This window comes from Sinocyclocheilus grahami, unplaced genomic scaffold (assembly GCF_001515645.1).
Source record: "Sinocyclocheilus grahami isolate Dianchi unplaced genomic scaffold, SAMN03320097.WGS_v1.1 scaffold663.1, whole genome shotgun sequence".
Taxonomy (NCBI): Eukaryota; Metazoa; Chordata; class Actinopteri; order Cypriniformes; family Cyprinidae; genus Sinocyclocheilus; species Sinocyclocheilus grahami.
In genome coordinates, this window is record NW_015505842.1 from 40915 (window position 1) to 68579 (window position 27665).

Here is a 27665-nt window from a genome sequence, read left to right on the forward strand (position 1 = left end):
GTCATATTAAAAAAAAAATATATATATATATATATATATATATATATATATATATATATATATATATATATATATAAATAAATTCAATTGTTATTTATGTACTTCGGTGACATTCTCAAATTCACATTTTTATTTGTATTCACATTTATTATACTTTTTATTTAGAGAACTATATAACTGTTCTGCTTTTTATAAAGTTCGAAAAGAAAAGAAAAGAAAAGAAAAAATTCATAATCATGTGTAGTACACATGACTCACTTAACTTGGGCCACAATAAACATGGAGTCGTTTTCATTCCGCATCCGGAAAAGCCCGAATGGCGTTCGGCTCGAGTTCGGCTCTGCGAAGTCATTGTATGTAAACAAGGTCAAGTATTCGCTGCAGCATTCATTCTCCACTGACTCGCTGGACGACTTTCTCTGGAGAGGGACCCATCCTGCGGCACAGCGCACACCTTACAGGTACAGTGATGAATGCATGCAGACATATGATGCTATGCATGCTGATTTATTTTCTCTATGTCTATTTTTTGCAAACCTTGTGCAGCGTGTTGTTTTCTCATATGCGTCATGAAAACACAGCATGGCACTGTTTACACACACTCGCAGTGTGAAGATCATGCGAAATAGGTTGTGTCGGACTGACTCAAGAATGACATTCAAGGGCATTAACGTTACCTCATCAATATACATGAAAGATCTTGAGCAGTGCAGCAAAGTCATGTGTCTCTTCCAGGATTTATTCAGCAGCTCTAGACGCTTGTCAGAATTACAATGCAGTCCGAACATTTCTCAGATTTTTATTATATTAAAATGCATGATGATATTTGTTAGCTTTTTCAACTGCAGCATGAATGCTGACATTCAAAATCAAATGGCATGTACAGTATATTGATTATACTTGATATGTTGATTATAGGATGTTAGACGATTTTTGTGTAAGATAGTTTTTCCAAGTCTCACTGTTCTGTCCGTTTTCAGTAGTGATACAACAATAATTAGGCCTACCCTGTTGAAAAAAACAGCATATGCTGGTTAGGTATGTTTTGACGCTGGGATGCTGCTTTAAGCTGGTCCTTTGCTGGTTTAAGCTGGTCCTTTGCTGGTCCTTTGCCAGCACATGACCAGCTTAAACCAGCAAAGGACCAGCTTAAACTAGCAAAGGACCAGCATAAACCAGCAAAGGGACCAGCATAAACCAGCAAAGGACCAGCTTAAACTAGCAAAGGACCAGCATAAACCAGCAAAGGGACCAGCATAAACCAGCAAAGGACCAGCTTAAACTAGCAAAGGACCAGCATAAACCAGCAAAGGGACCAGCATAAACCAGCAAAGGACCAGCTTAAACTAGCAAAGGACCAGCATAAACCAGCAAAGGGACCAGCATAAACCAGCAAAGGACCAGCTTAAACTAGCAAAGGACCAGCATAAACCAGCAAAGGGACCAGCATAAACCAGCAAAGGACCAGCTTAAACTAGCAAAGGACCAGCATAAACCAGCAAAGGGACCAGCATAAACCAGCAAAGGACCAGCTTAAACTAGCAAAGGACCAGCATAAACCAGCAAAGGGACCAGCATAAACCAGCAAAGGACCAGCTTAAACCAGCAAAGGACCAGCATCCCAGCTTCAAAACATACTTAACCAGCATATGCTGGTTTTTTCAACAGGGTTGTGTGTCACTCAGTAAGAAAAACCTTTAAATGACCTTTAGTTTTGACAGAAAACTTTTGTCATTTCCTGTCTTTGCTATAGTTGTTTCCTCTAGTAAAGGATTTCTGTGAGCAGCAGCTACCATGATGCAGTGTCTTCAGTTTCTGGTTGAACCAACCAGGAACGTTACGGAGAAGTTTAAGGTACATGTTGGCAATGTGTTCTTCTTACAGTGACATAAAAACAATGTATTGCTTCAAAACATTTGACGTCAGTAGGCAAGACAGAGTTTGTCCTTTTCTATCCTTTAGTTCAAAAGTGAGATAAAAGGCTCTTTTAACTGGTCCTTGTGACTGATTTCAATAGCTGTGAGCCTTTTGCTGCTCATTAACAGGAGACAACGACAGGAAGCAGAGCATGCATGGGTTGCATGTTAATGAAACACTGTGCTTGTTTGTTTGCCGTAGCCTTCATGAACAACCTTAACTGACAACATGCTGAAATAGTCTCACGTAGCCAAACTTTCAGAATAAATTCTGGTCCACATTACAGCTTACTGTCACAAAGAACCGCCCACATGACGGGAAGAGACTTTGTGAATGACATGAGACTGATCACAGTTTGTTTTGTTTTGATGTGTCGATTTCTGTCAACCCAAAAGTAATATGTACAGATGGATTCATCTGATGAATTTGTTGTTCTTGTGTTTCATGAGGCAGTCCGTCACTGAGACTAACTTTTTATTTAGCGTTTGTTTACTAAGATTCATATAACATTCAATTATTTTATGCGTACAGGAGTTTCGCAAGAAGGTGAAAAATGAGAAGCGAGAACCACTGGATGAGAGCCAGCAGTTCATTGTCAGCCTGGCTAAGGATCTGGGACGCGTCTGTCAGGTACAGCCACTGATAAATGTCTAATACACCAAAAAATCTGCGCTGATGGCTGGATAATCACAGGAATATTCTAAATTGAATTGGCTTCCATTTCATTGAATTTTTAATTGGAATTGATTTGATCTGAAAGGTTGATTTGAAAGAGAAATTCAATGATATAGTCACTGAACAAATACTATTGACCAAAAAAAACTTTATTTAGCAAAATCTAAATGTACTAGTTTTTCCTAAATTATATTTATGGATATTATAGATTCAATATTACTCAAAAGTATTTCTTTTCCCAAAGGCAAAATTATTCGTACAAAGTAAAAAGTTTTATCATTATAAAGACTGTACACTCTAAAAAATGCTGGGTTAAAAATTTGACCCAGGGTTGTTGGGTTGTTTTGACCCAGAGGTTGGGTTGTTTTGACCCAGAGGTTGGGTTGTTTTGACCCAGCTATTGGGTTGTTTTGACCCAGCCAGCGGTTGGGTTGTTTTGACCCAGCTATTGGGTTGTTTGTTTTGACCCAGCGGTTGGGTTGTTTTGACCCAGAGGTTGGGTTGTTTTGACCCAGCTATTGGGTTGTTTGTTTTGACCCAGAGGTTGGGTTGTTTTGACCCAGCTATTGGGTTGTTTGTTTTGACCCAGCGGTTGGGTTGTTTTGACCCAGCGGTTGGGTTGTTTTGACCCAGCGGTTGGGTTGTTTTGACCCAGCTGTTGGGTTGTTTTGATTATATTTAATTAGTATGATTTACTTAGGCATTAGCCAAAATATTACATAATGTTGGTCAGTATAATTTTTTATAATATATTTTAATGTCACCACAAAATCTAAATTAGCTATAGTAGAATTTTCACTTAAAACTAATAAAACTACTAAGCATTTTGTTAGTCAAGGTTTAATTTGGTTTACCTACTATAAATGAAGACAGGTTTGAAGTACTTTCATGTTTATTGTTATATCCTTTTGAAATAAGCATCATATTTGAACTTTTTTAATGAAAAATAATTAAAATGCTAAATACATCAATTCAGTTTGAAAGGTTCTGCTTCCTTAAATGTGAAATTCAGTTCTGCATCCTATTTGCTACCTAAATTCATTTCCAGTAATTGAAGTGAATTAGCAAATAGGAAGCCGAATTGTCTGATTGATTCAGTTCTGACTGGCTCATAGTGCTGACACAGGGCTGATGCAGACAGAAGCTCATAAGTGTTACATGTGTGTTTTCTTCCCTCCTGGTGGCTGTAGAGGTCAGAGGTATTGGAGCACATCTCAGAGAGTGATGATGTGTGGCCCACTCTCACCTGCAGGGCCTTCATTCTGGAGTGGGCATCGCTGCTAGAGAGCAAGGCAAGATACTCATCTACTATTCATTTACTGTATTTTTTTATGCTCCCACTGAAACCAAATTGCTGCAAACAAATGTACTTTTTTGACTCCTTAAAGGGATAGTTCACCCAAAAATGAAAATTAGCCCATGATTTACTCACGCTCAAGTCATCCTAGGTGTATATGACTTTCTTCTTTCAGACAAATACAATTGGAGTTATATTAAAAAATGTCCTGGCTCTTCCAAGCTTTATAATGGCAGTGAATGGGTGTTATTTTTCATTAGTTCAAAAGAAGTCCATAAAGTGCATCCATTCATAATTAAAAAGTGTCCCACATGGCTCGGAAGAAAAATATCCATATTTAAAACTTTATAAACCATAATCTCTAGCTTCCGTTAACTGTGGTACGTGCGTTCACGAGAGAGTGGCGTTCCAACAGATGACGTAGCATAAGCTCCGGTGAGAATATGCTAGTGTCGCAAGAACCAAGTTTTGTTTCAGCAAAGGACAACCAGTCTCTTCTTGGCTTATATCGAAATCTCCAACATTTTTCTTTACAAATCTCAGCTGTGTTTTGTTTTGCTCTCTTTTGCACTTCTGCATTCGTCACTTCTCACCGGAGCTTACGCTATGCCTATTTGCCTACACTTATAAAAACGCATCGCTTCACTTCAGGAGGCCTTTATTAGCCCCCCATAGCCATGTAGGACACTTTTTGGACACTCTTTTATGGATAGATGCGCTTTATTGGTCTTCTGTTGGACTATTGAAAAATAACACCCATTCACTGCCATTATAAAGCTTGGAAGAGCCAGGACATTTTTAAATATAACTCTGATTGTATTTATCTGAAAGAAGAAAGTCATACACACCTAGGATGGCTTGAGGGTGAGTAAATCATGGGCTAATTGTCACTTTTGGGTGAACTATCCCTTTAAAAGTCTGCATGTGTAGGCAGCTCACTAGCTCACCAGAGCTAAAGCGTCACCAAATATTGTCCTAACAGAAAAGACCGATGCTGACTGATGGGTGGCCAGAGAGAAGTGACTGGAAGGATCTGGCTCTGAGCAGTGAGCAGGATATGGAGAGCGCCAAGAGAGTTATTCTCACCTGGACCAAAGACCTGAGGGCCCAACCTGAGGTACACACACACACACATACATACACAAACGCTGGGATTCTATGTTTTATGGGGACATTACAAATGCTATTATTTTTTGAATATTAATTTTTTTGGGTGAACTTTTCCTTTAATAGTTGCATGCCAGTTATATTGAGTGGCAACACTTGCATCATTTATTCCCCCTTTGCTGTGTAGCAAAGTGTCTGGCCTGGGGAGCAGGTGGTGGCGGTTTTGGATGACTTTGAGAATCACTGGAAAAGAGGTCGGATGGCCACTCTGCTGTCAGCCATGGAGCTGGTGTTCTGGACGCTAATCAGCAAAGAACTAGACAAGGTATGAAGAAAATAACATTACAGGAACTCCAGAGTTGAATTCAGTGGACCAATTACTTTATTGTAACACAAAACTGATTTATTTGTGCGTTTAGGAGAACATTCCCCAAAAGTGGCTTATGTGGAAACAGAGGAGCCAAAAAATAGGTCAGATCATCTCGTCAGTTCCCTGAATATCACGAATTTAAGAAAAAGCTGTTGCAAACTAGGTTCTTATGTCTGACAGGTGGTATGGAAATATAATGCATGGTATTAAAATATCTTGCAGACTGCACCTTTATTTTTATATTTTTACCTCAATTCTCTTTTTTTTGTTTTTGACTTAGGTGCCACCCCATATATTCCTCACATAGGTGAGTCGTGTGTTAATGCTTCTCGCTTTTTGGACAGTTTTGCAATTGTAGGGTGGATTGAATAATAAGACTGTGAACTTGTGTTAATTATTGCCTTTATTTATTTAGTGTGGGACTGGATCTGTGATGCAGGAGGTAAGGCGTTTATTTGTTTATTTAATACTGTAAAAACAGTAATATTGTGAAATATTATTACAATTTAAAATTAGTGATTTCTTTGGGAATATGTGTTAAAATGTAATTTATTCCTGTGATGACAAAGCTGAATTTTCAGCATCATTACGCCAGTCTTCAGAGTCACATGATCCTTCAGAAATCATTCTGATATGATGATTTGCTGTTCAAGAAATGTATTATTATTATCGGTGTTGAAAACTTATTTTTGTGGAAAACGTGATACATTTTTCAGGATTCTTTGATGAACTGAAAGTTCAAAAGAACAGCATTTATTTGAAATATATATCTTTTATCTTTACACTTTTGATTAAATCAACGCATCCTTGCTAAATAAAAGCATTAATTAAAAAAAACATATATAGAATTGTAGATTGAACTATTTACTTCTAATTTAAAGGGTTAGTTCACCCAAAAATGAAAACTCTGTCATTAATTACCCACCCTCGTGTTGTTCCAAACCCGTAAGACCTTCGTTCATCTTCGGAACACAATTTAAGATATGTATGATGAAATCTGAGAGCTCTCTGACCCTCCCATAGACGGCAAGGTAACTACCACGTTCAAGGTCCAGAAAAGAACCAAGATGATCGACAAAGTAGTCCGTGTGACATCAGTGGCACAACTGTAAAGTTACGAAGCTACGAGGATACTTTTTTGCGCAAAGAAAACAAAAATAACGACTTTATTCCACATTTTCGTCAGCACCGCCACACGCTCGCGTCATGATACTGTCGTGAACGCGTGTCCACAAGTGACGCAGTAGAGACGAAAATGTGGAACAAAGTAGTTATTTTTGTTTTCTTTGTGCAAAAAAAGTATTCTCGTAGCTTCGTAACTTTACAGTTGTGCCACTGATGTCACACGGACTACTTTGTCGATCATCTTGGTACGTTTCTGGACCTTCACCGTGGTAGTTACCTTGCCGTCTATGGGAGGGGCAGAGAGCTCTCAGATTTCATCAAAAATATCTTAAATTGTGTACCGAAGATGAACGAAGGTCTTACGGGTTCCGAAACAACACGAGGGGGAGTAATTAATGACAGAATTGTCATTTTTGGGTGAACTATCCCTTTAACTGAAAGCTCCCCAAATCCTATTTAATACCAACAAGTAATCCACCATCTTGTTGCAATGCATTATGGGATTACAAGTGTAGCATCACATACAAATATACATACTTGTAAATGTGTGATGTGGATCGAATTTAGTCTAAATTCTAAATAGAGTATAAATAGAATTTTGTCTATATTTTACAAACCATTGGTAGATGCTTTGTGTCGAAAGTGTGGATTTGATGCCTTAAAATGCTGCCTACATAGGCAAACAAATTCAGCATTTTCATTGATTCATAGTTAATAAAACTGATTACACATTAGTCACAGGCCTCCATTCATTCCATCATAGTGGAGGTGACCCTTGACCTGGACACGGCCAATCCTGACCTGCTGATCTCCGAGGATGAGAAGCGCATGCGCTGTGGTTTCGAGCGCAAAGACGTGGCCAACTATCACCAGCGCTTCGACGGTTGGTGGTGTGCGGTGGGAACCGAAGGCTTCGCCTCTGGCCGCCAGTACTGGGAGGTGGATGTGGGAGAAATGGACTGGCGCATCGGTGTGGCCAAAGAGTCCGCCTTGCGTAAGGGCTTCAAGTCCCTGAACACCAACACTGGCTACCTGACCCTGCGGCTGGAGCGCGGCATGGAGCTGAAGGCCCTCACCGTGCCGTTCACCGCCCTGCCTGCCGCCTTGATTCCTCGAAAGGTCGGCGTCTACCTAGACTACAACCAGGGCCAGCTGTCCTTCTACGATGTGGAGAACCGCTCCCACATCTACACCTACAACGAGACATTTGGCGAAAAGCTCTTCCCGCTCTTCGGAACGGTGGAGATCGTGAAAGACCTGGTGATCAGATCCGCCGGGAACAGGAGCCACTGCCTGTGTCCCGGCTTGTGCCTGTGGGGTTGAGACCCAACCGAATCAAACCGGAGCCCAGTGCTTAATCTCTAGACCAGTGCTTCTCAACTGGGCGCAACCTTAATATGTTACCATTTGTTCTGATAGATTCGCACATAGACGGGGAAAAATGTGAAATGGAAGTATTTTGCGAAGTACTTTTACAATTAAGAGTTTTAAGTCATGAGCCAAACCAACCAGCTATGAGGTGAATCACAACATTACAAACGTAGATTTGCAGTTCTTGGAAAGGATGAAGCAAATGAATAACAATGGAGAAAAATATGCATATATGCACAAATATTTAAGCAGTTTGAGAGCGTTATGTCATTTGAAGTGCTTTGTATTTATGGGAGTGCATGGGCGCTTAACACAATTTGCTTGTTTCAGTTCCTTGATTCCTCTGACGAATCATGGGTAATGTTGTTTTTCACTAGGTGAGAAACAATCGAAATTCAAAAGACCATTAGAAACCACTCAAGCTTTGAAGACAATCTTCTTCTTCAGCCAAGTTCTGAGAATGTTTCGCTAACGTTCCCATTTAGCATACATTATGGGAATGTTATAACTTCTAAATGTTCTCTAAACCAGTTGAAACTATTAAGTAGTAACAGTTTGAAAAACTTAGACAAACATCCAACTAAAATGTTTCAGAAAAGCGTTCCATGAATTATCTATAAACAGTGGTTTTGTGCTAATGTTTTGAGAGCGCTGTTAAAGTCCAGACGACTTTCAACAAACATTCTATTGATGTTACTTGAAGAATGTTTGTTCATAACTGTGAGAGAACTTTGCCAGAACCTTCTTCAAAGTTCTGAGAACATTCCCTGTTAGCTGGCATGCTAATCATACCTTGATCATACATTTGTGTATTTGATGCTAAGGACTATTTTTTGGCAATAAAGAAATGGTACTGTGTTGGTTCACTTGATGTAAACTTTGGGTCCTGAAGCAAAACCAGTTGAGAACCAGTGTTCTAGACCTCATTAGTATTAGATAAACCACTGGGCCATATTAGTTGGTCAGTTCGTAGTGACTGACAGTGATCCATAGCAGTCAAGACCAGGTGGTGTAGGATCTCTTTCAGCTGCTGCTTCTGTCTGCACCTTATTTAATACACTGTTCGCCTGCTCTGTCTGCACTTTCATATTCATTTGTCAAACTCAAATCATGACATGAAAACGCACTTTATGTGAATAATAAATCCAAGTAAGTTCAACCCTGTGTGTTCATGCTGATTTTTTTTCCCTGTCAAATGTCGCTTGTGTGCTTTATGCAATGATTACGTATTTAGATGCATTATGAGATTCATGTATTCCAGTGCAAATAAGTGTGACATGCTCGGTGATTATGAATGATATGTAATATAATACAATTTACCAATTCAATTAAATTTATTTTAAAGTTAGATTTTAACGTATTATACCACAAAAATGGATAAGTACATTTTCATATTTTTTCATATATTTATACATTTTTTATAAGTGAATAATTTGCAAAGTAAGAGTGAAAAGGAAAAGGTAGCTACACATCTAGTATGCTGTAGGCAGGATATATTACTGAACTGTTTAAAACTATGAAATTTTTTTTTAACAACCAATAAAAGTACAATAATACAACAAAACATAAACTGAGGGCACAAGAACATTGTTTTCCTTTCTGTCCTAGGCTCCTGAAAGATTATTGTAGACTATTTCTAAATATTGTATAGCGGATATCTTCAAAAAACCATCATTTATGGATGAAACATTTCTCCAATACAATAATATTACTGATCCGAATATTAAATGAATCAAGGTGTTTTGTTTTCAGATACATGAAGCATTTAAAAAAAAAGTTCAGCGAATGATTGTTGATGTAGTTATGAGTGCCATTCATCGGGCGTTAAAGAAACACTTCGGTTTCGACACTTTTCGATCTCAGCAGCAGGAAGATGCTGTGAAAGCAGTGCTGAAGAGTGAAAATGAAACATTTAGACTGGATTATTATGAAATAAATGCCAGGAGTTCGCTGAATGCTAGTGCAGCTTAGTGACAGTGCAGTGGTGCTGTTTGCTGATGTGTGTGTGTGTGTGTGTGTGTGTGTGTGTGTGTGGACTACTCACAGGTGAGGTGGCACAGGTGTTTGTCCTCATGCCCACTGGAGCGGGGAAGTCTGTGCTATCAGGTCCCTGTTTGATACATGTAGCTAGATCAGTGGTCCTAACCCTGGTCCTTGAGGCACCCCAACACTGCATGTTTTGCATGTCTCCTTAATCAAACACACCTGATTCAGATCATCAGCTCATTAGTAGAGACTTCAAGACCTGAAATTGGTGCGTCAGAGAAAGGAGACATGCAAAATGTGCCGTGTTGGGGTGCCTCCAGGACCAGGGTTGGGAACCACTAAGCTAGATCATAGGTTTGCACCAGTGATAAACTTATTTATTGTCCAAACATATTAATAAAACTGTATTTAGATGACTGGCATCAGCCAGTAACCACATCTGTTTGGCTGATCAAAGGAATAATTATCCAAAAAATGAAATTCCTGTCATCACTTACTGTTCATGTCATTCCAAACCTCTTTTCAGTGTAAAGAGGATCCTGGCTGTTGAGCTCCAAAATGACAACAAAGCACATTAACTCAACTAGCAGTATATTGGATAACATTATAAGTGAATAACGACACACACACATTGTTTACTGCTAAATTGTAATATATTTACAGAAGAGTTTTTTAGCACATGAACCAGGGGGGCCATTGGATGACTTAAAAAATATTAAAAATGTTACATTACTAAATATAATACAATTTACCAATTCAATTAAATTTATTTTAAAGTTAGATTTTAACGTATTATACCACAAAAATGGATAAGTACATTTTCATATTTTTTCATATATTTATACATTTTTTATAAGTGAATAATTTGCAAAGTAAGAGTGAAAAGGAAAAGGTAGCTACACATCTAGTATGCTGTAGGCAGGATATATTACTGTTTAAAACTATGAAATATTTTTTTTAACAACCAATAAAAGTACAATAATACAACAAAACATAAACTGAGGGCACAAGAACATTGTTTTCCTTTCTGTCCTAGGCTCCTGAAAGATTATTGTAGACTATTTCTAAATATTGTATAGCGGATATCTTCAAAAAACCATCATTTATGGATGAAACATTTCTCCAATACAATAATATTACTGATCCGAATATTAAATGAATCAAGGTGTTTTGTTTTCAGATACATGAAGCATTTAAAAAAAAAGTTCAGCGAATGATTGTTGATGTAGTTATGAGTGCCATTCATCGGGCGTTAAAGAAACACTTCGGTTTCGACACTTTTCGATCTCAGCAGCAGGAAGATGCTGTGAAAGCAGTGCTGAAGAGTGAAAATGAAACATTTAGACTGGATTATTATGAAATAAATGCCAGGAGTTCGCTGAATGCTAGTGCAGCTTAGTGACAGTGCAGTGGTGCTGTTTGCTGATGTGTGTGTGTGTGTGTGTGTGTGTGTGTGTGTGTGTGTGGACTACTCACAGGTGAGGTGGCACAGGTGTTTGTCCTCATGCCCACTGGAGCGGGGAAGTCTGTGCTATCAGGTCCCTGTTTGATACATGTAGCTAGATCAGTGGTCCTAACCCTGGTCCTTGAGGCACCCCAACACTGCATGTTTTGCATGTCTCCTTAATCAAACACACCTGATTCAGATCATCAGCTCATTAGTAGAGACTTCAAGACCTGAAATTGGTGCGTCAGAGAAAGGAGACATGCAAAATGTGCCGTGTTGGGGTGCCTCCAGGACCAGGGTTGGGAACCACTAAGCTAGATCATAGGTTTGCACCAGTGATAAACTTATTTATTGTCCAAACATATTAATAAAACTGTATTTAGATGACTGGCATCAGCCAGTAACCACATCTGTTTGGCTGATCAAAGGAATAATTATCCAAAAAATGAAATTCCTGTCATCACTTACTGTTCATGTCATTCCAAACCTCTTTTCAGTGTAAAGAGGATCCTGGCTGTTGAGCTCCAAAATGACAACAAAGCACATTAACTCAACTAGCAGTATATTGGATAACATTATAAGTGAATAACGACACACACACATTGTTTACTGCTAAATTGTAATATATTTACAGAAGAGTTTTTTAGCACATGAACCAGGGGGGCCATTGGATGACTTAAAAAATATTAAAAATGTTACATTACTAAAATCTTCTAATTCGAATCTACATTTAAATGCTAAAAAACACATAAAATCAAGATGTAAAGATCGTAACTATTAGGGCTGCACAATTAATCGAATTTCTAATCGCGATTACAATTATGGATGCCACAATTACATAATCGTTCAAAGCGGCAATGAATCGTTCAAAGTCCACTTATGTTATTCTGCGTGCTTAAGATGCGTTTTTTCTTTCTACATATTATCTTAAGGGTTTTTCCATTGTTTTAGTTTTAGTATAACACTATAATACCATTAATATTTTTACCACTATATAATTTAAAGAAACCAGACCGATGTATAGGCCTAGTAGACATTTGAGGCGTAATACTATAGAAAAGCACTAAAGGTTTTTCAGTTAGAGTGTTTTCAGCTTGTTTATTTTCATATAAAAATACGGCATGCAGTTGCATCAAACAATGCTATAAACACCATTCGATGTAAATTGTGATAATCGTAATTAATAATCGCAATTACAATTTCAAGGGAATAATCGACAATTATGATTTTTGTCATAGTCGTGCAGCCCTAATAACTATAGTTTTATTAAAGAACAAAGTTCTTGAAACTTCTGAAATCACAAAATGCATCACGGTGAATTAATTTCATCTATCAGTGCTTCCAATTTCTGGTAATAACAACAGTTTGAAAACAGGCAGCTTTGTCATATTTACAGCATAAATACATAAAACATCTTATATGGCACAACATTAAAGATCCAGCAGTATATTTAACCGTGGCCATTGGGTACTTTTTATCCCTGTTTACACCAAACCCCTCTGATTAGTATAACACTATAATACCATTAATATTTTTACTTTTTTATAATTTAAAAAAACCAGTCCCATGTATAGGCCTAGTAGACATTTGAGGCGTAATACTATAGAAAAGCACTAAAGGTTTTTCAGTTAGAGTGTTTTCAGCTTGTTTATTTTCATATAAAAATACGGCATGCAGTTGCATCAAACAATGCTATAAACACCATTCGATGTAAATTGTGATAATCGTAATTAATAATCGCAATTACAATTTCAAGGGAATAATCGACAATTATGATTTTTGTCATAGTCGTGCAGCCCTAATAACTATAGTTTTATTAAAGAACAAAGTTCTTGAAACTTCTGAAATCACAAAATGCATCACGGTGAATTAATTTCATCTATCAGTGCTTCCAATTTCTGGTAATAACAACAGTTTGAAAACAGGCAGCTTTGTCATATTTACAGCATAAATACATAAAACATCTTATATGGCACAACATTAAAGATCCAGCAGTATATTTAACCGTGGCCATTGGGTACTTTTTATCCCTGTTTACACCAAACCCCTCTGATTCATGATGACATACTCTTTGTTTTTCCTGCCGCAGGATCAAGTGGAGCACCTGAAAGCTCTGAATGTTCCTGCACGGTCTGCAGGGGGTTCCCTGTGTAGCGCTGACGGCCACAGCACTCAAGATCAGTGTTGGGGAAAGTTACTTTTAAAAGTAATGCATTACAATATTGCATTACTCCATAAAAAAGTAACTAATTACGGTACTTAGTTACTTTTTTTGGAAAGTAATGCGTTACGTTACTTTTGCGTTACTTTTTAAATCTGGACAGGGCTTGCTTGTTTGTTTTTAAAATATTTTTTTTTTATTTTTGGCAGATATAAAAGCCTTTTCACACCAAAAGTGAAATGAATAAGCCTCAGGCTGAAGGGAAAGTACAGTAGAATGCAGAAGAAGACATTTCAACACACTTCAGCAATAAACAAAGACACTAGAGTAATTAGTAATTATTAGTACGCTTGAACTGGATCATCGAAGGTCAGAAGCAGGGACATTGGTTAATAGAATGGAATTAAATACATAAAGGATATTTGTGTTGTTTAACATTTAATTATTGCAGGTTTGCGTCATATTCTGAGTTGCATTATTTTTATTCATTTTGAGGAATACTGAATCTGTGTTTTTTGAGACATGAGTGAGATGAATTAATGCATATTCATATTTATTTTAGAACTACAGTAACATCTGATTTCTCTCAGCATGGGGACAGCAGAGCTGTCAGTCAATACATTGGAGGAACAAAAAAGTAACTTGCGTTACTTATTTGAAAAAGTAACTCAGATATTCTCTTGTAAATTAAAAAGTAATGCGTTACTTTACTAGTTACTTTAAAAAAGTAATCTGATTACGTAACTCACGTTACTTGTAATGCGTTACCCCCAACACTGCTCAAGATAGTGTAGGAAGACATCGAGCGCTGGCTGAAGCTGCACTCAACACTTGTCTTTGCCACACCTGTTTTCCGTAAAAACTTGAAATATGACGTGATATTCCGTGATCTGTTGCCTGATCCTTACGTCCACTTATTTGCGTTTTCTAAAGAGGCTCTGGGTGGAAATACAGCTGAAAAGGTCAGGTCTTTCATCATTTACTCGTCCTCATGTTGCTCTGAATTGGAATGACATACTCTCATGTGCTGAACGCTTTGTAGAGTCATTTTTCCATACAATGAAAGTGAAAATTTTTTAAAAAATCAACTGCATACGGGTTAGTGACATTAAAGTTATACATTTAATATGCAGTTCAAACATGCAGTGACTTAAATATATCTCTTTTATTATAGGTATATTTGTAATTTTCTGAAGTATAATTCGTTTCGATATTTGGCAGAGAGTTTGGCCATAAAGTCAAAAATGTGCTACAACTGTCATGAGAATAGTCTCTATAAAAGAGTGACATTCTCAAAAAACTTATACAATTGTTTGACCATAAGCCTTTTTTTATTATTTCTTAAAAGAATGTTTCAAGAAAACAAGGTGAAGGTGTAAGAAAAATGACTTTTTACTTTTACTTTTTACATTTTTTTTAGTCATTAACTTGAAAGTGGTCTTGAAAAAGGTTTTCAAAAGGTATACAATTAACAATTAAGTGCTGTTAATGGTTAAATACATTTAAAGGGGTCATATGATGTTGCTAAAAATAACATTATTTGGTGTATTTGGTGTAATGCAATGTGTTTATGCGGTTTAAGGTTAAAAAAACACATTATTTTCCACATACTGTACATTATTGTTTCTCCTCTATGCCCCGCCTTTCTGAAACACGTTGATTTTTACAAAGCTCATCGGTCTGAAAAGCGAGGTGTGCTGTGATTGGCCAGCTATCCAGTGTGTTGTGATTGGCCGAATACCTCAAGTGTGTGACGGAAATACAGCGGCAACAACAATACTACAGCGGGCGTAGTGGAGGCGTGTTTAAACGAGGCGTTTTAGGAGGGCGTGGACGAGTCTTAACTTTTATAAAGAATATCTCTTTGGTTTTGAGACTTTAGTCTTTGCAACTTTACGGATCTTATCTATTCACGAACAGCTTGTAACACTCCAAAGAGAAAGGAACACTTGAAATCGCGTCATATGACCCCTTTAATACGATTAAAAGAGTTTTCGGTAATTGAAACAAAGCTGAAATAAAATAAAAAGATTAGATGTTAAAAAACATTTAAACAAATGATGAAAAACACAACACAACACAATGACTAAAACTTAAACTACAGTTAAAACGGAAAATATAAAGGAAAGCTCATTCAAAATATCAATAAATAAATACTACAATAGTGTATAAAAAAACGCCATAACAGCACATTATTTGTACATGATTTTTAAAAGATTTTCACGTTTGTTTTTCATGGGAAGTTTTATTTGTCATTGACCCACACATTCAAATATGGTCTGTCAGCAAGTCACACAAGAACCATTTGAAGTCACATCTTAACATGCCATATCTGAATGCATGTGAACTTAAATGAGATTTGAGAGCTAAAGTGATGGGGAAGATCTTCAATGAACAATCACATTTCTTTCAGTATGAATTCAGAAGACACAGAAGTCATATGGATGACTTTACACAAAGCAAGTTATAGATGCATACTGCGGTGGAATATACTGTATATAATATATGATATATAGGTAAGCAACATTGCACGACCAAGATGTTTCTCCGAATATCAGCATGACTGCAATGTTACACTGATTTTATACAGTAGTAGTTCAGTAAACAAGAAGTTAAAATCAAGTGACTTACATTTTAGGCACAATATTGACTGGTTTTGCTCAATTACGCAAACAAAAATAGTTCCAATCAAAGCCACAGCAGACCTGTTGTGTCTCCGAGCAACACATGTTTTGCTGTGTGAGTGAGTGAGTGAGTGAGTCAATGATTCAGTAACCCATTCATAAAGACAGTGTCACTTGCCTCGTTTCTGAATGAATCAGCAGTTTGAACAAATCGGTTGAATGAATGAGTAAATGACTCAATCATTAAAACAGTCTTTTGCCGCCACCTACTGGTGCTTTGGTCTCATATTTAAAAGTATTGCATTTTTCCCAACATTTGTATGTTCAAAAATACTATTTAAAACATTAATCTTATAACATTATTTATGCATTTGCATTTCTGCGGTGTAAACGCATTTATGGCACCTCTATATGGCATGCCACTTCAGATGCAGCTTCTGTGTTTCCTGCAGTGGAAAAATGGAGATTGTTGATGCTGATTTCATTTGAATGGTAACAACTCTACAGTTTCTTATTATTCTAACTGATTTAATTGAAACAATGTAAGAATTTGATGTGAAAGATGACACATTTAATAAGGTTAGGGGGGAAAATTACCATTTATAAACATAGTGGGAAATGATCATTTTAAGTTAATTGTTATTTCTACCTCTTTCCAGTCACAGAGCACTTTATTTTGATAGATGTTTAAGTGAGAGAACATCTGTAACTTAGTCCAGATTGGGGGAAATTGTAATGTTTAATAATTTATTTTATGTAAATGTGACCCTGAACCACAAAACCAGTCATAAGGGTCAATTTTTCGAAATTGAGAGTTATACATCATCTGAAAGCTGAATAAATAAGGTTTCCATTGATGTATGTTTTGTTAGGATCGGACAATATTTGGCTGAGATACAACTATTTGAAAATCTGGAATCTGAAGGTGCAAAAAAATTTAAATGTTGAGAAAATCATCTTTAAAGTTGTTCAGATTAAGTTCTTAGCAATGCATATTACTAATCAAAAATTAAGTTTTGATATATTTACAGTAGGACATTTACAAAATATCTTCATGGAACATGATCTTTACTTAATATCCTAATGATTTTTGGCATAAAAGAAAAATGTATAATTTTGACCCCTACAATGTATTGTTGGCTATTGCTACAAATATACCCCAGCGACTTAACACTGCTTTTGCGCTCCAGGGTCACAAATAATTTTTTTGCTTTGAAAAAAGTAGATTTTTGTTTGTATATGCTGTCAATTATAGTTATTCGAAGGAAAATCGGTATCGGCAGGGCACACTTACAAAAAAAACGGAAATCGGAATCAGCCAAGAAAATTGCAATTGGTGCATCTCTACTTTTTTTGTGATTTCTGGACCTCAACAGTGTCAATTACTCTTCACTTTCATTGTATGGAAAAGAGCAGCTCGGACATTCTGATAAACGTCTTTTTTTTGTGTTCCATGGGAAGAATAATGAGAGTGAGCAAATGATGAATTTTTATTTTTGGCTAAACGGTTCCTTTATGTTATATATGTAATTCAGGAAGATATAATGTTAAATACCCATGCTTGGTTTGCAGGGCTGTGGGATAGTTTACTGTCACACCAGAGAGTGGTGAGGAAGTGGTACATAAGTTGACCAAACTAGAAATCAAAGCCAAGCCCCACCATGCAGGTGATCCCGTCACTGCTGCCTATTCACACTTTTTAAAATATGTGTGTATAATGTCATTGTGCTTGTTTGCACGGGAAATACAATTCTGGTTAATGTTTCATCTCTCTGTAGGGCTGAAGGTGGGCGATCGCACAGAGAGTCAGACGGATTGGATGGCCGATAAAGTGCCTGTTATTGTGGCCACCATCAGTTTTGGTATGATAGTGGACAAGGCCAATGTCAGGTGAGTCACGCATCGCAAGTATACACTACCGTTCAAAAACAGAAATATTATTACAATTGAAAATAACTTGTTTGTATGTTTTTAAATGTAATTTATTCTATTGCGAAGGCTGTAACCGGTGTCTTGTATCGAATAGCTTAAGAAAACTCACGTCCAATCATTGACTAAACCGAGTAAACAATAATGCATTTGCTTGTTTGGGGCAAAAACTATTTTGGTGCCTGAACGCTATTTCTTGAGTCTCTTAGTAGATCTGTAGACGTATCAGTATGTAACGATTAACCGCAAGCAGGTTGAAATACATGACGATTCAAATCGGTTGAGATGCTAAGCAAATCGCGATTCAGTTAGGGGTAAGAGTTTATATGAATGCATGTCTGAGGGGAACGTACTGTCTTTCGATGCTATTTTTTCTTTTCCTCTTGCTTCTGTATAATGCATATTAAAGCTCATAAGTGCAGCGCTGCTTTGTTTACAGCGGAAACCAAGGAAAGGCTTTAAGCGCCACCTGCTGGCAGAGAGTGCATCTGCGTCTCGTTCAGCTCGTCTGCTGTTTCGGTTTCATGCAGATCTTTTTTATGCATAGTTTCACAAAACTGAAGTCAAACCATTCTGTTTTTGCTTCAAATTTCGAAATTATACAATCTAATTTAGATTAAAAACTGCTCATGTTGCATGTATGCAGCATCTTTGTTTGCATCATGATTAAAATGCCTCTAATTTTAATGCAGGGTATACTATACTCACCCAAAGACAGAGACCAGCTCATCCGCGAAGAAATCGCCCGCAAACAGGCTGGGAACAAAAAAATCCAGTCTGGATATCTTCATGCTTCTGAGTAGTTAAACAGCCATTGTGTCTGATATGCTGTGTGTTCTGAATTCAGGAGAAGCGAGGATCAGAGAAAGAGCAGGATAAACTCCCGTCCTGGACTTTGAGGCAATGGTTGCTTTTTGTGAACAAGAAGGGTGAGCTCAAACACAGACACTTTAAATTCTGGCTTAAGGGTGTAATAAATGTTTAATAAAACAATAACGTGAAGAAACATGCATGAATATTTAGCTCACTTTATATACATCAAATACATGTCATTTTAGATGATATGCATATTTGATTATTTCCATTTAATTTCACCTAGATTCTGCTCCATTTTCCTGAATATAGAACATAATCTTAATACAAAAGTTTGTGGTCGGTAAGATTTTTAATGTTTTTAAAAGATGTCACTTCTGCTCATCAAGACTGCATTTATTTAATTAAAATACAGTAAAAACAATAATATATTGAAACGGTTGTCTATATGAATATATTTTAAAATGTAATTTATTCCTGTGATGCGCAGCTGTATTTTCAGCATCATTACTCCAGTCTTCAGTGTCACACGATCCTTCAGAAATCATTCTGATTTGCTTTTCCAGGATTCTTTGATGAACAGAATGTACAAAAGAACAGCATTTGATCTACACACAACTGTCCGCCTCTGGTTTCTTCATCTCTGCAACACTTGAGGGCAGTATTTGGCACTGGTTTCATAGAGGTTGCATTCCCATAATGAGAGAGGTTGGGAATTTATTGTTTATTTGTGACGTTCATAATTAAGGTTGAACGTTTTTCTCATTGAAGCTCTTCTGATTTGACAACACAAAACTCCCCCCACCATCTTCCTCTTTATTGTGGAGCCCATGTTTCAGACGGCGGAGACTCTGTTTCTGGTCCCTGTCTTACAGCAGCCACATCGGCCATAAACACATCCAGTCACGATCAGAGCGATGAATGTCACTGCAGAAAGAATGAAACACAACTGACATAGCTAACTTAACATTTGACTGGTATCTCTTCAGGAAGAGCTATAATTAGCCTACTTAGTTTGTGCAATTACATTGAAATTGAACGTTGAAGGATAATATTGATCATGTTCTATTCTGTAATGTTAATAGAAATGATACACTGTCAAAAAAAGGTTGCATTTTATGCGTGCAACAGCCTGTCACTGGCAGTCCCTTATGTTAAAATGCGTTTTAAACAAAGTTAAGTGGTTATCACTACCCATTTTACTCTTAGTAATTTAATACATTTCATAATTTAAAAGTGTAGTTCAGAAGTATCGTATCGGTATCGATATCGACGATACTGCCTTGAAAAATATCGGTATCGGTGATCATCATCAGAAACCTGGAAACCTGAAATATGGACCACAAAGCTGAGTAAATAAGCTTTCCATTGATGTATGGTTTGTTAGAAGAGGACAATATTTGAATATTTGGCAACTATTTGAAAATCTGGAATCTGAGGGTGCAAAAAAAAATTTAAAATATTGAGAAAATCGCATTTAAAGTTGTTCAAATGAAGTTCTTAGCAATGCATATTACTAATCAAACATGAAGTTTTAATATATCTACACTAGGAAATTTACAAAATATCTTCATGGAACATGATCTTTACTTAATATCCTAATGATTTTTGGCATAAAAGAAAAATCGATAATTTTGACCCATACAATGTATTTTTGGCTATTGCTACAAATATACCCCAGCGACTTAACACTGCTTTTGTGCTCCAGGGTCACAACGTATCAGTATGTAACGATTAACCGCAAGCAGGTTGAAATACATGACGATTCAAATCGGTTGAGATGCTAAGCAAATCGCGATTCAGTTAGGGGTAAGAGTTTATATGAATGCATGTCTGAGGGGAACGTACTGTCTTTCGATGCTATTTTTTCTTTTCCTCTTGCTTCTGTATAATGCATATTAAAGCTCATAAGTGCAGCGCTGCTTTGTTTACAGCGGAAACCAAGGAAAGGCTTTAAGCGCCACCTGCTGGCAGAGAGTGCATCTGCGTCTCGTTCAGCTCGTCTGCTGTTTCGGTTTCATGCAGATCTTTTTTATGCATAGTTTCACAAAACTGAAGTCAAACCATTCTGTTTTTGCTTCAAATTTCGAAATTATACAATCTAATTTAGATTAAAAACTGCTCATGTTGCATGTATGCAGCATCTTTGTTTGCATCATGATTAAAATGCCTCTAATTTTAATGCAGGGTATACTATACTCACCCAAAGACAGAGACCAGCTCATCCGCGAAGAAATCGCCCGCAAACAGGCTGGGAACAAAAAAATCCAGTCTGGATATCTTCATGCTTCTGAGTAGTTAAACAGCCATTGTGTCTGATATGCTGTGTGTTCTGAATTCAGGAGAAGCGAGGATCAGAGAAAGAGCAGGATAAACTCCCGTCCTGGACTTTGAGGCAATGGTTGCTTTTTGTGAACAAGAAGGGTGAGCTCAAACACAGACACTTTAAATTCTGGCTTAAGGGTGTAATAAATGTTTAATAAAACAATAACGTGAAGAAACATGCATGAATATTTAGCTCACTTTATATACATCAAATACATGTCATTTTAGATGATATGCATATTTGATTATTTCCATTTAATTTCACCTAGATTCTGCTCCATTTTCCTGAATATAGAACATAATCTTAATACAAAAGTTTGTGGTCGGTAAGATTTTTAATGTTTTTAAAAGATGTCACTTCTGCTCATCAAGACTGCATTTATTTAATTAAAATACAGTAAAAACAATAATATATTGAAACGGTTGTCTATATGAATATATTTTAAAATGTAATTTATTCCTGTGATGCGCAGCTGTATTTTCAGCATCATTACTCCAGTCTTCAGTGTCACACGATCCTTCAGAAATCATTCTGATTTGCTTTTCCAGGATTCTTTGATGAACAGAATGTACAAAAGAACAGCATTTGATCTACACACAACTGTCCGCCTCTGGTTTCTTCATCTCTGCAACACTTGAGGGCAGTATTTGGCACTGGTTTCATAGAGGTTGCATTCCCATAATGAGAGAGGTTGGGAATTTATTGTTTATTTGTGACGTTCATAATTAAGGTTGAACGTTTTTCTCATTGAAGCTCTTCTGATTTGACAACACAAAACTCCCCCCACCATCTTCCTCTTTATTGTGGAGCCCATGTTTCAGACGGCGGAGACTCTGTTTCTGGTCCCTGTCTTACAGCAGCCACATCGGCCATAAACACATCCAGTCACGATCAGAGCGATGAATGTCACTGCAGAAAGAATGAAACACAACTGACATAGCTAACTTAACATTTGACTGGTATCTCTTCAGGAAGAGCTATAATTAGCCTACTTAGTTTGTGCAATTACATTGAAATTGAACGTTGAAGGATAATATTGATCATGTTCTATTCTGTAATGTTAATAGAAATGATACACTGTCAAAAAAAGGTTGCATTTTATGCGTGCAACAGCCTGTCACTGGCAGTCCCTTATGTTAAAATGCGTTTTAAACAAAGTTAAGTGGTTATCACTACCCATTTTACTCTTAGTAATTTAATACATTTCATAATTTAAAAGTGTAGTTCAGAAGTATCGTATCGGTATCGATATCGACGATACTGCCTTGAAAAATATCGGTATCGGTGATCATCATCAGAAACCTGAAACTGTAACATATGGACCACAAAGCTGAGTAAATAAGCTTTCCATTGATGTATGGTTTGTTAGAAGAGGACAATATTTGGCCGAGATACAACTATTTGAAAATCTGGAATCTGAGGGTGCAAAAAAAAATTTAAAATATTGAGAAAATCGCATTTAAAGTTGTTCAAATGAAGTTCTTAGCAATGCATATTACTAATCAAACATGAAGTTTTAATATATCTACACTAGGAAATTTACAAAATATCTTCATGGAACATGATCTTTACTTAATATCCTAATGATTTTTGGCATAAAAGAAAAATCGATAATTTTGACCCATACAATGTATTTTTGGCTATTGCTACAAATATACCCCAGCGACTTAACACTGCTTTTGTGCTCCAGGGTCACAAATGTCCTCCCACATTTACAGTCAACTGCTTGTCAGAGTTTTCTAATGTCAGGATAAGTGCCGTGCCCTCACTAAAATAGCAAGCTAAGTATGGATGTGCGCTTGGTGGAAGCCTTTAATCGCAGTAGAAGCTCTCCGCCTTGTGTTCAAACAAAACCTCTTCCAACATGCCTCTAGATGTGGCCACAGTGCAGAGATGTAATGATAGTGTAGTGACAGTGGAGCTTACAGAAGAACAGCAGCATGATGAGAAACGCCGCCTGCGTGAGCGGGTGGTCTTGAGGAAGACCCTGCAGTTTGGTCCAGACGTTCTGGAGAATCGCCATCATTTCCTCTGAAGCGCTCATTCTGATCCTGCAGATACGCTGTGATAAAATAAAACACGTGACAGAGACAGGGTCTTCAGGCCCTCTAGAAAAGAGCTGCTTTAGATTAGCGCTTCATAGTTGTACTAACACATTATACATTATTATATATTAGCACATTTCATGTTTTAGATTACACTGCAGCTGGTGTTGGTTGACTTGCATTTTTCTCATGCATCTTTCTGTGTTCACAAATGACTCATTTAACTATATACGCATTTAAGAATGATTATTAATAGAATAATGTGTCCTTTTGTGTTGGCAGTTTATGTGTTGGCAGCTATTAGTCAAATCAATGCAGCATTTCAGCACTGAGGCCATGCACAGTGTTTCCTGTGAGGAAACTGTATCTTTCTTCCGTTTCACAGTTGTGTTCACCGAATGTGACTTGGTACTTCGAGCAACTAGGAAAAAAAAACCAGAACCAGCTAGTTGAGCTAGTCATTAAATTTCTGCTGTATCTGGGTGTGACGCCCGTGGGTGTGCCATCACGGTATAAAATGAACCCTGCTGATGAAAGAATCATTCCTTACTTTGGATTTCCTTTTTAAAATGAATTTAGATTGTCCCGTTTGAAGCTTACGTGTACCACAGTGTGTACTTCTGTCTGATCTCTTTATAGCAGCACTAGAAGTTCATCAGAACACAGTGTGTTATTCCTAGTAGAATTATTTATGCATTGTTGCGAACCGCAATTCTCAAATTCTCAGCCTAATTCATATTCACAAAATAGCTGTAGCAAATGCACAACTCAATTTACATTCGCAAAATAAGATCCCTAAATGCAAAATGCAGTTCATAAATATGCACAATGCATACTTTTTTGAATGTTTCAAACCGTAGGAATTTGCAAACTCTCTGTCTATGCGAATGGCTATGTATTTCTATGCGCCTATTTTGAGAATTTCCTGCCTTGACCCAGTTTACATATTGCAGTTTTATGAAACTTACATTCTCTTTAGCCAGTCAGATGTGAGTGTGAACCCAGCCAGTCATTAATGCACCTTACTCATGCTATGACTCAGGAAGTAGTGCAATGTGCTTTGATAAGTTTTGTCGTTCAGATAACCAAACTCAACATGTATGCAGTTTTTGATAATAAAATGTGGTGTTTGCAAGGCTAGATACTGTTATGTGCACTAATCAAGGCATTGAATCATTGAGCAAGGCTGTGTATGCAGACGTTCTGGAGAATCGCCATCATTTCCTCTGAAGCGCTCATTCTGATCCTGCAGATACGCTGTGATAAAATAAAACACGTGACAGAGACAGGGTCTTCAGGCCCTCTAGAAAAGAGCTGCTTTAGATTAGCGCTTAATAGTTGTACTAACACATTATACATTATTATATATTAGCACATTTCATGTTTTAGATTACACTGCAGCTGGTGTTGGTTGACTTGCATTTTTCTCATGCATCTTTCTGTGTTCACAAATGACTCATTTAACTATATACGCATTTAAGAATGATTATTAATACAATAATGTGTCCTTTTGTGTTGGCAGTTTATGTGTTGGCAGCTATTAGTCAAATCAATGCAGCATTTCAGCACTGAGGCCATGCACAGTGTTTCCTGTGAGGAAACTGTATCTTTCTTCCGTTTCACAGTTGTGTTCACCGAATGTGACTTGGTACTTCGAGCAACTAGGAAAAAAAAACCAGAACCAGCTAGTTGAGCTAGTCATTAAATTTCTGCTGTATCTGGGTGTGACGCCCGTGGGTGTGCCATCACGGTATAAAATGAACCCTGCTGATGAAAGAATCATTCCTTACTTTGGATTTCCTTTTTAAAATGAATTTAGATTGTCCCGTTTGAAGCTTACGTGTACCACAGTGTGTACTTCTGTCTGATCTCTTTATAGCAGCACTAGAAGTTCATCAGAACACAGTGTGTTATTCCTAGTAGAATTATATATGCATTGTTGCGAACCGCAATTCTCAAATTCTCAGCCTAATTCATATTCACAAAATAGCTGTAGCAAATGCACAACTCAATTTACATTCGCAAAATAAGATCCCTAAATGCAAAATGCAGTTCATAAATATGCACAATGCATACTTTTTTGAATGTTTCAAACCGTAGGAATTTGCAAACTCTCTGTCTATGCGAATGGCTATGTATTTCTATGCGCCTATTTTGAGAATTTCCTGCCTTGACCCAGTTTACATATTGCAGTTTTATGAAACTTACATTCTCTTTAGCCAGTCAGATGTGAGTGTGAACCCAGCCAGTCATTAATGCACCTTACTCATGCTATGACTCAGGAAGTAGTGCAATGTGCTTTGATAAGTTTTGTCGTTCAGATAACCAAACTCAACATGTATGCAGTTTTTGATAATAAAATGTGGTGTTTGCAAGGCTAGATACTGTTATGTGCACTAATCAAGGCATTGAATCATTGAGCAAGGCTGTGTATGATTGGCTAGATGGAAAACTAACATTTTTGATTGGTTAAAGAGAGCGTCTTGTTTGAAAAACACTAATTTGTAAATCGGGACTGCCAGGAAAAAACTTGCAAATGCATGATCAACAATCAATTTATACACGTAGAAACATTCAGAAATGTGCAGCCGTACTTGTGTGAAGTATGAATATTATTTTGTGAATGTTCTGTACATTTGGTTGCGCATTTGTAAAATGTTTTTTGTGAATATTAATTAGGTTCTGAGTTTGTGAATTGGGAATTAGCTGACACATTTGTGAATCATGTTTTGTTGGCATTTTTGACACCGTTTTAACTCCATATTAGACAACTAAATATGACAATCGCAAGGCCTTCACTTTCCTTCATCATTTTTGGTGTTTCACTGATTTTTAGTGGATGTAAGAAGTGTCATAGTATTTTATTTTTTTGAACAACATATCAAGTGTAATAAACAATCATTTTTTTGAGAAATGTTTTACTTGAAATGCGTAAGAACAGAATCAAGGCATGTTCTCCACAGAATCGCATTGCATTTTTTTCTTTGTATGCATCTATATGATGATACATGGTTGTATAACAGCAATATTTTCATGCATTTTTGCTAATGTTAATAGGTTTTGAAAAAAAACATATTTTTAGGCAATGACACAAATTATTTATTGGATATGAATCAGTCACTTTTCCTATGAATTGTGAGTTGAAGGCTGTTTGGGAAATAATCCAGTGTTGCAGTCTTCAGAAAATTGCTGTAATGACCAAATAAAAAGTGCATTATATTATTCACAATGGTGCTTCATTTTGCTAGTAAAATTATATTGCCAGCAAAATGATGGTTATACATAGGCCAGCCTACTTGTGTTATCTCGGTTTAAAATAATGCCACTTTTTAATGTCGAATGCTTTCAAACTCTGTATGTAATTTGAGTGTTCAGATACTCTTGTGGGCCGCTGTGCAGTTGAACTTTCCCCCTCCCATTCCATGTCTCGAATGTTTTTGTAAGTTGTAGCTATTCCAAGTACAAACAAATTTCTGCTGACCAAGTCAATATCTTCATGCTCACAGGCTCGCAGTTATTCAAGGACATAGATCTACACACACACACACACACACACAGTCATCCAGATAGTTTTCTGCTCTCACCTTAGTTTGCCGTTTTGTTCCCCCGTAACACTCCTCACATGGACTTGTGTGAAGTTTTGAGCGCTCTGTCCTGTCCCACAGTTGTTGTGAGCTGCTGAGTGACTAGCCGCTGTGCAGTCATGCTGTGTTTGGCCTCCAGTGTTTGAGATTTCCAGTATGACGAGTAGCTCCTACAGCACACACCACACGTTCTGTCAGTCTCTCTCTCTCTCTCTCTCTCTCTCTCTCTGTTTACCACGTCCATCCCCACCCCCTTTTTGTCTGGCTCTGTCTTTTCTCCTCCCCTCAAATCACTGTGGAAACGGGGTTTTTTTTCTCCTCCTTTTGTCAAAGTCTGGAGGTTCTTTTGAAATGGACTGTTTTGTGTCTTGTGTGTGTGTGTGTGTGTGTGTGTGTGTCTGTATACTGGATTTGGAAAACAATATAGTGTTAAACATCTTATTGAGGGTACATTTCACACCAAAAACAAGAAGGCTAGCAAGCATGCAATTAAAAAAAAAGGAAATAAATAAGTGATTGTATGGATAAATAAGTCAATAAATAAACATTATCATATAATAAAAGTATTGTAACATTAAATGTAATATAAAAAATATTTTGCCTAAAGACTATGATTCATCAGTCAAAAGGAACCTGTCAGCTTTTAATAGTGCACACTTCATTGAAATAAAAACGTTTCTTTGGGCATTTGGTCTAAAGGTGCGGTCACATTCAGTCTGACCAAGCAAAATCTGCTTATATTGAAATTACTGTATTTCTGCTTGCTGTAAAAATAAAATGAAATAAAATAAAAAAAAGTGAAATTTGCAATAAATAACCAGCTTTTGCCAGAACTTTACCATGAAAAATGTTAGCTACATTTGAAGTTTACAGGTTGAATATGTATTT

At 37.0% G+C, this 27665-nt stretch overlaps 1 protein-coding gene and 1 pseudogene across 1 annotated transcript; both read left to right on the forward strand.

Annotated features, from left to right (window-relative positions):
• The first annotated feature begins 357 nt into the window (after positions 1–357).
• On the forward strand, positions 358–9021 carry LOC107558873 (butyrophilin subfamily 3 member A3-like). The gene is made up of 10 exons (XM_016242562.1): positions 358–461; positions 1754–1854; positions 2449–2547; positions 3783–3884; positions 4872–5006; positions 5184–5321; positions 5416–5467; positions 5647–5673; positions 5782–5808; positions 7255–9021. The coding sequence occupies exons 2-10, from the start codon at positions 1795–1797 to the stop codon at positions 7812–7814; spliced, it is 1200 nt and encodes a 399-aa protein (XP_016098048.1). The 5' UTR covers positions 358–461; positions 1754–1794; the 3' UTR covers positions 7815–9021.
• Positions 9022–11079: 2058 nt separating this feature from the next.
• Positions 11080–27665, forward strand: part of LOC107558866 (ATP-dependent DNA helicase Q5-like) — a 29842-nt pseudogene continuing 13256 nt past the window's right edge.